At 39.2% G+C, this 13,684-nt stretch overlaps 1 protein-coding gene across 2 annotated transcripts in view; it reads right to left on the bottom strand.

The window, feature by feature from the left end:
* Positions 1–263: 263 nt before the first annotated feature.
* Positions 264–13,684, bottom strand: part of LOC122307635 (carnosine N-methyltransferase-like) — a 35,248-nt gene continuing 21,827 nt past the window's right edge. For both annotated transcript variants that reach the window (XM_043120644.1, XM_043120645.1), the window contains 7 exons: positions 11,319–11,432; positions 2,509–2,582; positions 1,696–1,793; positions 1,557–1,616; positions 1,409–1,477; positions 1,269–1,322; positions 264–529 (listed from right to left, as the gene is read on the bottom strand). In XM_043120644.1, coding sequence (XP_042976578.1) covers positions 461–529; positions 1,269–1,322; positions 1,409–1,477; positions 1,557–1,616; positions 1,696–1,793; positions 2,509–2,582; positions 11,319–11,432 — 538 coding nt within the window. In that variant the 3' untranslated portion in view covers positions 264–460. The remainder of the gene's footprint in view (positions 530–1,268; positions 1,323–1,408; positions 1,478–1,556; positions 1,617–1,695; positions 1,794–2,508; positions 2,583–11,318; positions 11,433–13,684) is intronic.

Here is a 13,684-nt window from a genome sequence, read left to right as displayed (position 1 = left end):
AATTCATTGAAGGTGGTGTCCGTGATTCAGGTTCTATAGCTGCTACGGTTTCAAAAGCTTTTCCTCTGCTGCAGGCACGAAGGCTTCTCATATGGATTTTTTGTTTAACCTAATCACGTGGCATGGCATACCAGGTCAAGGGGGCATGCCGAGCGGTAATATCCAAGTTTAATACCAGGCATGTGCATTCAGCTTCGTAGAACTAATAACATTCAATTAATATTACCAAGCATTGAGGGATCGCAATATCGGCTAGAAACTTATAAGCAGCAAAACACGTCAGCTTTTAAATATTCCACGTACACATGTAAGCAAAAGTTTTATTCAGCATTAAGAAAAAGGCTTATCATGACAGCTTATGATATGGCAAAAAATTCAGCGTCATTCCCGCTTTCACATGTACTGCAAAACATCGCATAAACTTCGTAAAAACGATCCACTTCATAATTCGAAGACATGTCTATGAAATGTGTTGCTCCTTTGTTATCATTTTCTTTCTCGCCGTCCAAAAAGCAGCATAGTAACGGTTCTGCAAAACATCAAATTCTGAGGAGATGCCCAAACCATCAATGCTTTTTTAGATATGGTACGACACGCGCATTCTTAGGTCTTATAATGTACAATTCCAGGTAGCGCAGACATGCTGATTAGAGAAAGGTGGAACCATTAGAAAATGAGCAAACTATTGGATATAAATTGGTTTCCACGGGCCTTGAGCAAACACACATCCGACCTTAGTATCTCAACAACTTTGATTGTTAAAATTACATTCTACCAACCACTGGCTATTAAACCACCTCTGGTCGGGCAGCTTTGGACCCACATATTCTTAAGTGTACTTAACAATTAAATACTGCTTTGGACACACCTAAAGTCCTACTTGGGTGTTAAGTTTAACGACTCCTGTTTATTTGAACCAAGAATTTTTTTTATATTGGCACCGAGTGTCCAGAAACAGCATCCCAACTAATCCTGGAGGTGCTCAGACCCTCGACAAAGAGTTTCCCGTAAGTGCACCTTGGGTAATTCAAGGAGAAATCCCCTTGTTTGATGGCTCCTAGAGATTGTTTGCATCCAAGGAGATTTGAACCTTAGACCTGGGAGAGCATACCCCCAAACCCAAGGGTTTCACCACTTTCTAGGGGTTTGAACTAAGAAATGTTCACTGATATCACTTCTGAGAGTAGAAACGACATTATATATAATCCAGAAGATGGAAGAAAAGAGAACTTTAAAGGGAAAACCAGGGCATAGAATAAGAAGCTTACTTGCATCATTGATCTGGGATTTGTAGTGTAGGTTGTCTCAATGTTTTTTTCCTTCTGCAATCTCAAGCATAATAGATTTTTACATATGCTGTATTTCACAGATACATAGGCAACAGAACGGGTATGGCTCAAAAGATTACCTCAAAGTGAAATCCATAATGCAATGCTATCCTCTTCACATCTTCCAAACTCAGTTCAATGGACATTTCCTGAAAATATTAATGTTAAGTACACAACCTATCAGTTAGTGCATGTGTACACTAGTGTCAAATGAGAGAAGAAACTCACATCTTCTTGCCCGTACATATCTGCAAAGTGATATAGTAGGGGACCCATATTTATCCACACCTGTTACACAAATTAACCAAGGTATTAAAACAATGCGGAATAGAAGAAACTTCAATTAAATACGGACTGAGGGACTTACTCCACCATCTTTCAATATTCTCGATATGATTTCAATGTATTCAATAATGTTGTGAGCCGTATCAATAAAGAAACAGGTTACAACCACATCCCAGACTCCTGCAATGTACCATAACATAATGGTAGATTACTAGAACGGTGAGCATTATTGGTAGATTTCATGCACCTATAGCAGTAAATATCAGGGACTGGGTGCTACAAGCTAGCAATATTTCTCCAGGGTACTCTTAGCACTAAAATAGCAATATATATATATATATATATGAAAAAACTTGTCCAGATAACCAGTCACAATCATAAAAGTAAATCATCTCATTACATATAAATACTTCCTAGGCACAAAATATTCCTGTTCTCCCACACACCACTTCAAGAAAAACAACACAAATTAATTTCTATTGAAAGGCCAAACAAAATGTCTCCTGCACCATACAGCTTTTAAAGCCCTTATCAATGGCAACACATGCCAGCCCTCGTCCGCTCACCTCCACCACCATCAAAATCCCATACCCATTATCTCCTAAATCCACCACAAACCATGGAAGTATTAAGTGATGTTATTTAGAATCTTCGAGTATATAACTTTGGGACTTGCTTTGACATTTCTCCTCCAATCTACTAAAACCAACTTGCTTTGGCAGCACTTAGCTACGTTAATTCAAAGATCTTAGAATTTAAACCAATCACATTTGAACAAAAACCTCAGGTAACATTTACTGCTACCAGATGCCTGAAAATTACAATGTTCATTTGTATTTTCTTACTCCGTGTAAAACAAAAGAGGTCATTCAAAAAAGTCATACTGTTCTCTTACCTACTTGACTTGGATCACTGTAAACCTCAACAAAGTCACCACCACACATGGAAAAGCCTTCTGTAATTCCTGCGCTGCTTGAAATACCAAAACAACGGTTATTATTTCATGGGTTAAGTTATACATGTATACAATGGGCATTGAACCATGCATGCTGATTGAGCTGAAATATTACATCTTTTAGCTATTTAAAACCAATGTATTTTAAATTTTTCGTGACACTATTATTGATTTTAGATGGAAAAATGGTTAATAAGCATAAACACGAGTTGAGATTTTTAATTGATTGATATCATGTATATGCTTAATTTTATAACTATAATTTAACTGGACAATGTTTTCTCACAAATATAATATATTTTTGATAATATATGTTTATTTTAATTTATTTTTTAGTGCTATTTTTATCTACTTATTTTCAGCTCAAATAAAATTTACATGGGATCCGGTTGAAACTTTTGACCAAAGTGCATACTAATTGAGAGGAATGAAGAGAAGGAAGGAAGCGGTGTATTTCAGCAGCTAAAAAGAAAAGACGAAGATTTTTGGTGGTGACTTTCTTACTTGGTTGTTCATAGATGCATGCGGTGAAGAAAATGATTTACGGTGGACAAACACATGCAACGTCAAAGTCTAAAAATGAGGCTAAAACCAAATGGAGATCCCATGAAGCAGCTCTTTATTTTATTTTTGCTTACTCTTGGACGTGGGAGTGTGAATGTAAGAGGCGGCAGCTTGTTGATAACTTCGGTTGGTGCAGCTAAAGCGGACTGGAAGTGCTTAATCCTCCAATGCTGAAAATGTGGTAGTTGATATTCAAGCAGAATCAAATAAAGTTAATGGCTTCGGTTGGTGCATGAGTTGATTTAATTAATCGGTTGGTATGAAAAGAAAGAAAACGGAAAGGAGAGGAAAATCGACTGGGGGGGATTAATTTGACTAGAAGGGTCGGTTGGTGAAGAGAGACCAGAATTTTCTTTTGTTTGTGAAGAAAAGTGTGTGTCGACTGGGATTTATTTCTTTGGCAGGGAGGTAGGTGGGTTGTGAAAGAGATGGGACACGTTGGAGATAGAGCGGGGGATGAGAACGTGAGGAAGATAGGTGTTGTGCTTGACTTGTATAAAGAGGGACGTGAGGGTGATTCAAAACCGGAAGGGCCGTGCTTGACTTGGTTGGTGGAGAGGGACACTTTAGAGAGTCAGTGGAAGTCTATAAAAGGGATGTGAGGAACATGTGAAAAAAAAAAAAAAGTGCCGGAGTTCTCATAAAGGAGTGAGTCGGTGCATGATTTTTCTGGAGTTGAAGGGAATTGGCTGGAGTAATTTAATTGGCTGGGGTTTATTTTGGTTGAGAGTAGAGGGACATAGAGAGGGAAAGTATTGAGAGAAGTAAAGAGGAGGAGTGTAAGTCGATCAGCTGGGATTAGTATGAATTTTTTGCAGGAAGTCGGTGCAGTAGGAATGGGTGAGTAGAGGGTGAGACATGTAGGGATAAGGAAGTACCGTGCTTAACTTGGTTTGAGTGAGGTGTCGGTCATTTGGTTGGAGGGGGTAGTTGTAATATCCGCTCCTTCTTTCTTCTTCTTTATGAGCCTCGATCCACGTGTCAGACTTCGGTCAACATGTCGAGCCTCGTTCCACGTGTCGAGTTTCGGTCTACGTGCCGAGTTTCGATCTACGTGCTGAGCCTTATCCCACGTGTTGTATCTCGATGGCGTGTTCTGAAAGTTACTATGCGGATTTCAAAGTAAGATAGATATTTTAATGCTTACGAATATTTTAAATATTATGAAAATATCTATAGAAGATATCTATAGAAGATATCTATAGAAAATATCTGTAGAAGATATTTTCAGTATTATTAGATAAGCTTGCTTTTAAAGTAACACAATTATAATATTTTAATGAGCTCTGAAAATATTATAATTGAGGATAATATCTTATATTAAATATTTTAGTTGTTTTAAAATATTAAGAGGTTTAACTTTACGTTGAAAACTCTTATTTAAATTAAATGGTTTTATTCTCTTTGAGTGATTAATGATACATTATCAATTTAGATAATGATGAAGAAATATTATTTTATAAACTTCAGTTTATAAGATAATATTCTATCTTAATTCCTCTCAGTGTTTTGTTTAAGTGTTTTATGCACTTTGATTAATTAATGATACTTTATCATTTTATATAATGATGAAGAAAATATTATTTTATAAACCTTAGTTTATAAAATAATATTCTTTCTTAATTTCTCTTAGTGTTTTATTAAAGTGTTTTATTTTAAATAAAACACTTATGCGTTTTCAAATCAGTGTTTTAATTCATCGTTAGATCCTTTTGAGGATCCCGAAGCGTAGGACTGAGATTAAATACTCAGGCCCCTACCCTTTCCCTTCAGTCTTTTCTCTTTTTCCTTTTTTCTTCTTTCTCTTTTCTCTTTCCTCTCCTTCTCTTCGTGCCCGACGTGAGCCTTCCTCCATGTCCGTTCGGTTGAAGCTCCAGCCGGCGCCACCTCCGGCCGCCGTGCCTCACCTCCCACACCGGCGTGACCCTCCATCACCGGCGACCACAACCTCACCGGTGGTGAGTTAAATCGGCAACCCGATCTCTCTCTTTTCTCTTCCAAAGAAATGGGTCTTAATGCTTTTTCCTCCTCTTTGGACCACCAAACACGGTTGAAACGGCCACCAAGCACCACCATTGGAACCACCATGTCAAGGGCTTCCTCCCCATGTCCTTCTTTCTCCCTAACTCTCACTCTTTCTCCGATGGGTGTCCACACACACACGTTCGGTTGCACCACCGTGCACCACCATCCACGGCCACCCATGGTGTTTCACCACCACCACCTTGTTCCTCTCATCACCACGAACTTTCCCAAGAAATTCCATGGCCAACGGAGCTATGTGTAGCTCTCATTCTCCCTCACTCTCCAAGGCCGAAAATGGCTTCAAACGGCCGATCCGCCGCCGTGAGCCACCGTATGGCCACCACCTCGCCACCATAGCTCCACCACATCTTCATCTACCTTTCCCTAGCTTGCCATGAAGTTCTATGGCTTTCATCCACCTCAAGCAAACACCCACCATTCGGATTCACTGTTCACGGCATGATGCCGCCGTGCTCCGCCACCTTTGACCACCACGAGGCCATCATGAGCCTTTCCAAGGCCACGCCTAGCTATCCTCAAGCCTGAACCGCCACTTTATGTGGTGGACAGCCACCGTACGCGGTGTTACCGCCACGTATGCTCCTCCGACGCATGATCGTGACGAGCAGCGAGCGACGCACAGGTTATCCCGTCAATGGTATAACCCTCTATCTTTAGTTATTTACGTTTAAAGTAATTGATTGGTTGGATTGTAGACTGCGTAATTAGTAATTGTGGAGTTCGCTGTGTAGTTGTGAAGTGAAATGTAGTTGTGAAGTGTTGGGCTTGAATTGTAGTATTGAGGATTGTACTATGAAGAGTGGACATGAGATGGATGCCGTAGTTGTGATATGGCATGATGTGTGAAGAGAGTACGCGTGGAACGTATTCTGTGTAGTGCAGCGACGCGTTGTGTGACGTGTGTTGTAGTAATGTGTGGCGTAGAAGGGAGTGCACGTGGAGTGTACTCCGTGTTGTATGGCAATGCACCGTGTGATGTGCATCGTGATGATGAGTGTTGTAACGAAAGGAGTACGCGTGGCGCGTACTCCGTGTCACGTAGCGATGCACCATGAGGCGTGTATCGTAGCGATGAGTGTTGTAGTGTGGATGGAAGAGAGTTCACGTGAGTGTATTCTGTACGAGATCGTGATACACTGGATGGCGTGTCACGAAGAGTTGGATGACGTAGCAGAGAAGTGTGGAGTGTATGGTGTAGCGTCGGGAAACTGTGTAACAGTGTCCCGAAGCAATGGTGATGTGGTTGTAGTCCAAGGTAACGGGTATTGCCTTGAAGCTGAAGTATGGCTGAAGGTATATATGAAGCGGTGGAAAAGTATCAGAGAATGCAGCAGAAGCACAATGGGCCCCGTATTGTAACTCGAGATTCTGTCTTGAGCTGCATAATGTGACAGAGGCACATTTGTGGATGCAGTCCTCTTGTCAAGTGGTGGGAACTGTGTAACAGTGTCCCGAAGCAGTAGTGATGTGTCCTGTAGTCCAAGGTAACGGGTGTTGCCTTGAGACTGACTTGTGGCTGAAAGTAAGTGTGAAGTGGTGAAAAAGGTATCAGAGCGTGCAGCGGAAGCATGATGGGTATCGTGACGTGACTCGAGATTTATCTTGAACTACGTGACGTGACAGAGGTGCATTTGTGGATGCAATCCTCTCTTATCAAGTGTTGAGATGAACTTATAAAGAGCCGGGAAGTAGGAAGAGTCCTATCGACCGGATCTTAACAAGTTGGTATTGGAGTTTGAAGCTTGTTTATACAAGCAGGCGTTTATTGGAATTATAAGTTGCTCTTAGGTGATAAAAGGGGATGAGATACTTGTGTCTCTGGCAAGACAAGTGTACCAGACAGATTTATCATATGTAATGAGTAATCTGTCTTGATCATAGTTACATGGTATTTTAGCCTAGAGTTGGCTTGAATTCATGTAGCCTAAGTGGATGTGAATGAAGATGTAGTATGGGCTAGGCTACGTGAAAGTAGTGATGAGTATATAGTTTAAGGTTGGAACGCATGACTCTGTATGTCAGAATCATGTGTTGGATTGTGTAAATAGAAGAACGAGACGGAGGTCTTAGTGTCTTAACCCTAAGGTGAATCACAAAGGTTCACTTTAAAGAATAAGATCCCGAAGGTTTTAGCATAGTAAATAGTACGTAAGAGTCCAGGGATGGATAGAGAATGTTTCAAGTGAGGCATAGTTCTATTTTCTAGAATAGTTACTTATGCATTAGATAGATGATTACATAAAGTTATGTGTATGCATGTAGGTTGCCATCTGACACGCACATGAATGGACTGCATGAATTGAGTATGGCATGAAGTCCAGGTAAGTGTTACGTTCATACTCTTCTAGAGTTTTCTCTATAAAAATGAAGAATAAGACGAAAGCTTTTCTGTAAAAAGGAAAATAAAACGTAAGTTTTTAAGTATAAGTATGTAGCGGCCTTCCTTGGCAGCCCCTTTTTATGCACCCAAATTATGTACGTGTATGCATGTGAATGGATGCTATACGTAGTACGTATTGTATGTATATTTATGAAAGGAAACGAAAAGAAGCTTTAAAGGATGTTAGAACTGTTAAGGATTGTAAGGTTTGATAAAGAAAGAAAACTATCTTTTCTAAAATAATTTTAATGGAAAAGAAAGAAAATCATTTTTTCCTCTTAAGGAAACTTCTCTTAAAGCAACTTTTATGAAAGTAAAGAAAATTATGCTTTAAACGATACGAATGAAAAGGAAAGGACTGTAAAGAAATGAACGGATTGAATGTATGATGTATGAAAATACGTAATGGCCACATGGAATGGACTGGAAATGATATCAAAGAAATGGGCAGATTGCAATGCCGGGTAAGTAGTACTGGTAGTGCACCCAGTGCTGCACCCTGACTGAATGGATTCCCAACCCGCGGCCACGGGCGGAATCAGGTCCAAAAGACCGCTAACCCCAGCGCACGGGGCGTAACAGTGTGCAACGGCCCATGAAAGTGGTAAGAATGAACGAATGCATGTTAAGAATGGATGCATGTATGTATGTATGAACGGACTGAATGCAAGAACGTAAGTAAGAAAAGATGATTTAATGAACGTATGTATGCATGAATGAAAGTAGAAATATAAATGCATGAAAAGATTCTTTAAGAGATGAAGGCAGCGATGCGTGGGTAACTGTTTTAAAGAAGAAATCATGTTTTAAATAAAAAAAAAAACCCCCACCTCGAAACGTTTTCAAACGAAAAGAAAGACGTATACATCCTACGTAAGATATGTATGTATGGAATGATAACTGCATGACTGAAAAACTATGTTATTATATTTTGACTGTATGAAGTAATGTTTACGAGTCATCGACTCATTTTAGTTTTTATGTGTGCCCTCCCAGGCACCAGATGAGCATGACAAGTCAGGACAGGCACAGCCCAAGGGGAAGAGCACTAAGGCCTAGGCAAGATGTTTCATATTAAAAGCTTTAATTATGAAATGTAATGTTTTCCGCTGAAAGCTTTAATTAAATAAAAATGACATTTTATTTATGACATGGAGTCTTTTGTATCCTGGTATGTATGGAAAAGAAATTGAAAAGGAATCGTAATTCTCGTCGGTTTTTTATCAAAATCGATATGAAAAAGGACCCACCACAAGGACGGGCGTTACAGTAGTGAACGTGAAGTGGGAATTTGGAGGAGAGTTGAGAGAGAGAGTCGGTCAGTGCTTGGAATTGAGAGAGGTGTCGGTGGGTGTTTGAGTTTATATTTCTTGCAGATCAGAAGTGTCGGTTGGAGATTAATATTTCTGGGGGGAATTATTTTGCTGAGTAGGAGACGTTTGGGGAAGGGAGTTTGATTGAGGGACGTTGGATTTGAAGGGAGAGTCGGTCGGTGAGGGAAATTGAAGAGGGAAGTCGGTGCTTGTTTCATTGAAGGAAGAGGAAGTCGGTTGGTATTTTTTAGTTTCCAAGGGAAAGATGTGGGAACGTTTTCGTTTGTAGAGAAAGTTGGGAGTTAGTGGCAGCTCTCTTCCTGCGTTTTCATTATTGTATTTTTCGCAGCTTGCTTAGTTCCTTCTTAATGCTTTGTGGTTCAGACCATTAATCGACTAGATTCCAAATTTTATTGTTTCTAAATTATTGCCTAGTATTTCTTATGTTTTATTTTAGTTTTCTAATGAAGAATATTTATGTGATTTTTATAGCATTTGTAATGAACATGATTGGCTAAATTTTCATACTAAGGTTAGAGGTGAAGTTTAATGATTTAAATATTGTTTTCGGATCCACGTAAAATTTATTTTGTGAGTTTGATCGATTGAAGGATTTTATTATTGGATATTTTGATTATCTATATATTTATCTTAATTCATTGTGATTTTCGAATACAGTGAATGCTTGAAGAATCCCTGTGATATTCAAATAGATTTGTAAATGTTTTAATCATCAATAGTTCACGCTCAATCATAAGCGACTATTTTTCTTGATCTTAAATGCTAAATCTTCCAATTAAATGGAATCATTATTCTAGTTTAATTGAAGTAAATCGATCGGAAACAATATCATAAATTATTAAATGGATCCTCGAAACCTTAGTCTTTCTCCATACCAATTCATTTTATCATTTTAGTTTGATTCAATTATTTTACAGATCGTCATCTCAGTAATTTTATTTTATATTCGATTGTACGTTTCTTTTAGTAATTTCGTTTCATTGTTTGAATTTATTTTCTTTATCACAATAGTCAATCCCTGTGGATTCGATCCTGTAAGATAATACAACACCTGTATACTTGCAAGTAAAACTGCACTAAATTTTTGGTTCATTAATTTGAGTCAAAGTTTAAGCGCAACACATGCATTATTATGGGGCGGGAGTGTGTTTTGAGCTAGAGATCATTGGCGAAAAGTTGAAAATAATTCAAAAATACAATACAAACAGGACAGAATTACATTACTAAAACTAATAGATACATAAGCCTGTGTTATGAATGAGAATGCAAAGTATTGCATTACTCCACTCGTCTAAGATAGTGTGGCTGATAGTATGGTGCCTATTCAAAGAAAGCCACATATTATTAATGCAGATTTCTTACTCCTTCCATCCCAATTTAGAAGTAGTTACTGTCCAAATGTAGAAATATTTATGCTGCCACGAAGCTACCCATGTCCAAAAGTACATAAGATCCTCATTAGAAATTGTGCCCATCTCTAACTTAGAATAAAGGACATGTTAGAAAGTTAACCGAACTTTCTTCTTTCCCATAATAGCCATGTCATTTAGAATCAATGTACTCATTTTGGGACGGAGGAGTATAACTAAATGTACTACCTTCACATTCAAGACCATATAATCAAAAACCAAAAGGTACATCATTCAGAGAAATACTAAAAATGTCACAAGAGCAACAGAAAGAAAAGGAGAAAAGTCAATCTAAGCACAAGCCCGAGAAAATGTAAACAGGCAGAAAGTCACATCACTACAAGGGAAAAAAATAACAGGCAATATGCATTATAACACCCAGATTGTATAAATTTGAAACAGTTGAATGGCCACCTTTTTTCCCACATCGGGAGGAGTGCACTAAGTTGAACTACTACATAACTTTATAGGAAGCTCAAATTCTGATTAGTCCTTTACCGGTATCTCACAAATGTGTATGGCACATGATTATGATACCCTCAAATTGTGTGGATTGCGAAGGTGTTCGCAAGCATGTTCTGAGTTCCATATTGGATGAATACCAAGTAGATCTAAGCTATATAAGAGCCCCAGAAATTATTAGTCCTTTTGATTTATTGCATAATGCAGGAACACATCCCTGGAATATTGCATGAGTACTGGTGAAAACCTGAACCCAATCACGCCAGTAGGATGAATTATGAGATTTGATTGCATAGCTGGACCTCCACCAGCATCAATAAAAGGCACCAACATAGGAAGTTGTACAATGTTTATAGGGAAATGTCTTAGGTATCAAGTTACAAACATAATACTGACATTGGCAACTCACGTCTGTTTGAGCAAGTTCATCTTCTAAAAAGGTTGTATTGGAGGGGAAATCAGGATGATGTTCAAACACAATAAGAAAACATAAGTCTAAAAACTTTCGAAAGAAAAACACAAAAACATTGAAGAATGAACAGGCAGTATGGATACCTAGCTGGATGGATGTCTGGTATTAAAACAGGACGAAGCTGGTCACTATCTGAAAGTGAATTGCAATTGCTGTGGACCCAAGGGTATATTGTCCACTCTCCAGTGCTCTGTGCACTAATAATCAAGCAACACCAATTAGAAGAATTTAAAATGCAAAAACCCCTTATAAAAAAACTATATATATATATATATATATATGTCATGGTTACATATATATAGCTTTTTCATCTCTTTTCATTATTTTTTCTTATTTTCTTTCTTTTTGTTTTTTCGTTGTTTTTTGGGCTATTCTTGGTTTTGTATTGTTTGATGGGTTCATGTCAAAAGCTTCGTATTGATCATAAGCTCTTTGAGCTTGAAAAAAAAATGAGCAATGGTGGAGGATCACATAAAGCCCGAAGAAAGGCAAGTGTTGGTGGTTCAAAGATGGCACAATAGTTATGGCAGGTTTCAGTCATTGTCGAAGTATGGACAAGAAAGAAGGCGTGGCTTCATCGTTGTTCTAGAAGGGCCAAAAGGTGAGGGGTGGAGGAGGTTTGAAGAATCGTTGAGAGTGGTTGTTGCTTCTTCCTCTGCTTCGGGTGTTAATAACAGAGTACCTGTGAAGGTTGCGTCATAGTCTTACGTTGATGAAGGACAGAAGGGGACTTTTGTAGAGGTTTTGAAAATGCCGCCACTGTGTATGGTGGAAAGTAGGGAGGTCCGGGGGAAGTCTAGTGGGAAGATCTTGCATTCGGGAGGGCTATCGTTGTAGGGGCCTGTTCATATTCTCAAGGATGACGGCCTGAATTCTCATGAAGGCTCATGAGAATAGAATATGAACAGGCCCCTACAACGATAGCCCTCCCGAATGCAAGAAGGCTCATGAGAATTCAGGCTCATCAGGGGTTGGGAAGGACTTCTTGCTGAAGGCCATACATGACACATTAATGGACATGAAATATAATGTAGATCTTATGTTGAAGTTAAGATGGGCTTGGGCCCCGTGGACTCTGAAGGTAACAAGGGATTGGATTCTTAGAAGGGTGTTTTGAAGGGTGGACAAGCTTCCGGTTTAGACCAAAAGAGGGATGATAGTTTGAAGGGTAAAAATATAGTGATTGGGCCGAGCTTGGTGAAAAGCCCGAAACGGGTGTGGAAGGCTAAGCCTAGATCTGATGGTATCGGGTGTTTTGATGTATTAGGAGTCTTCAGTGAGTCTAGCACGACGGCACCACTACTTGATCTAATGGTCTCAGAGATTGCACAAACCATTTCACTGGTCATCGGCAACTCCTCTGGTGGTGTGTTGGAAATGTTGCTATTACCGGAGGTGGAAGAGGCCGAAATAGTGGTACAGGACGTTGAAAAGAATGTGGTGAGTGAAGTAGTTTTTAATTTGTTCATGTCTTTGGCTCCTCTAGTAAATGAAGTGCATTTGTTGAACTTAGTTCCTCTGTTATTAAAGCCTCTTCATCTAGTTGATACTCTGCATCCTGAGATGAACAATAGCTCGGTTTTGGTGTTTTCTGGAGATTTACAGCAGGAGTATTCTTCTGGGGGGAATGGTTGAGCCCAATTTACAGTTGGAATTATATGAGGGGGAAAGCTTTGATGAGGATGTGGGTAGCTTGATTCCTATACATACCCTCCCGCCTCATGCTTCAACCAGAAATGCCTCGGATTGGATTTTAAAAAAGGTTGAAGAGGCATGTGTGGGGATCTCTTGTGAAGGGTTTGAAGAGCAGTTTAAGGTTCTCCTTGTTGCTATTGAAGCAGGAAGATCTACAACTTTGAAGTCTGCAGCTAAAAAGGACACGGAGTTGAAACGATTAAAACTCCATTAATTACGATAACAAGGAGGGTTGTGTAGGGACGGACAGGTTGAAAGGGAGAGAGTCTTGGTCATCAAATGAAGCCTAAAATCCTCTCTTGGAATGTAAGGGGGATTAACAATGTCAACAAGAGTCTCCGTATTAGATCCCTCCTTCGTTGCTGGAAAATTGATATTGTCTGCCTTCAAGAAACTAAGTTGAGTTTTATTGATAGAAGTATCATTTGTAGTCTGTGGGGAAATTCTTTTGTAGGTTCGAGTTATCTTACTTCGTTGGGTGCTTGAGGAGGTGTTGTTGATGTGGGATAAGAGTGGTGGAGTTAGTATAGGTATATATTGGGAATTATTTTGTGGTTGGTTCTTTTAAAATATTGAGGATGGGTGGAAGGTGGCCTTTTGCAGGTGTGTATGGGGCTAATGTGGATAGGGATAGAAGTTTTTTTGTGGGAGGAGTTGGCGGGTCTGTATTACCTGTGAGATTTGCCTTGGTGTTTGTGTGGAGATTTTAATATTGTTCGGTTTCCTAGTGAGAGGGCAGGTGCATCTACTTTGT

Source organism: Carya illinoinensis, chromosome 4 (genome assembly GCF_018687715.1).
Source record: "Carya illinoinensis cultivar Pawnee chromosome 4, C.illinoinensisPawnee_v1, whole genome shotgun sequence".
NCBI lineage: Eukaryota > Viridiplantae > Streptophyta > Magnoliopsida > Fagales > Juglandaceae > Carya > Carya illinoinensis.
This window is presented reverse-complemented; position numbering and strand designations above follow the sequence as displayed.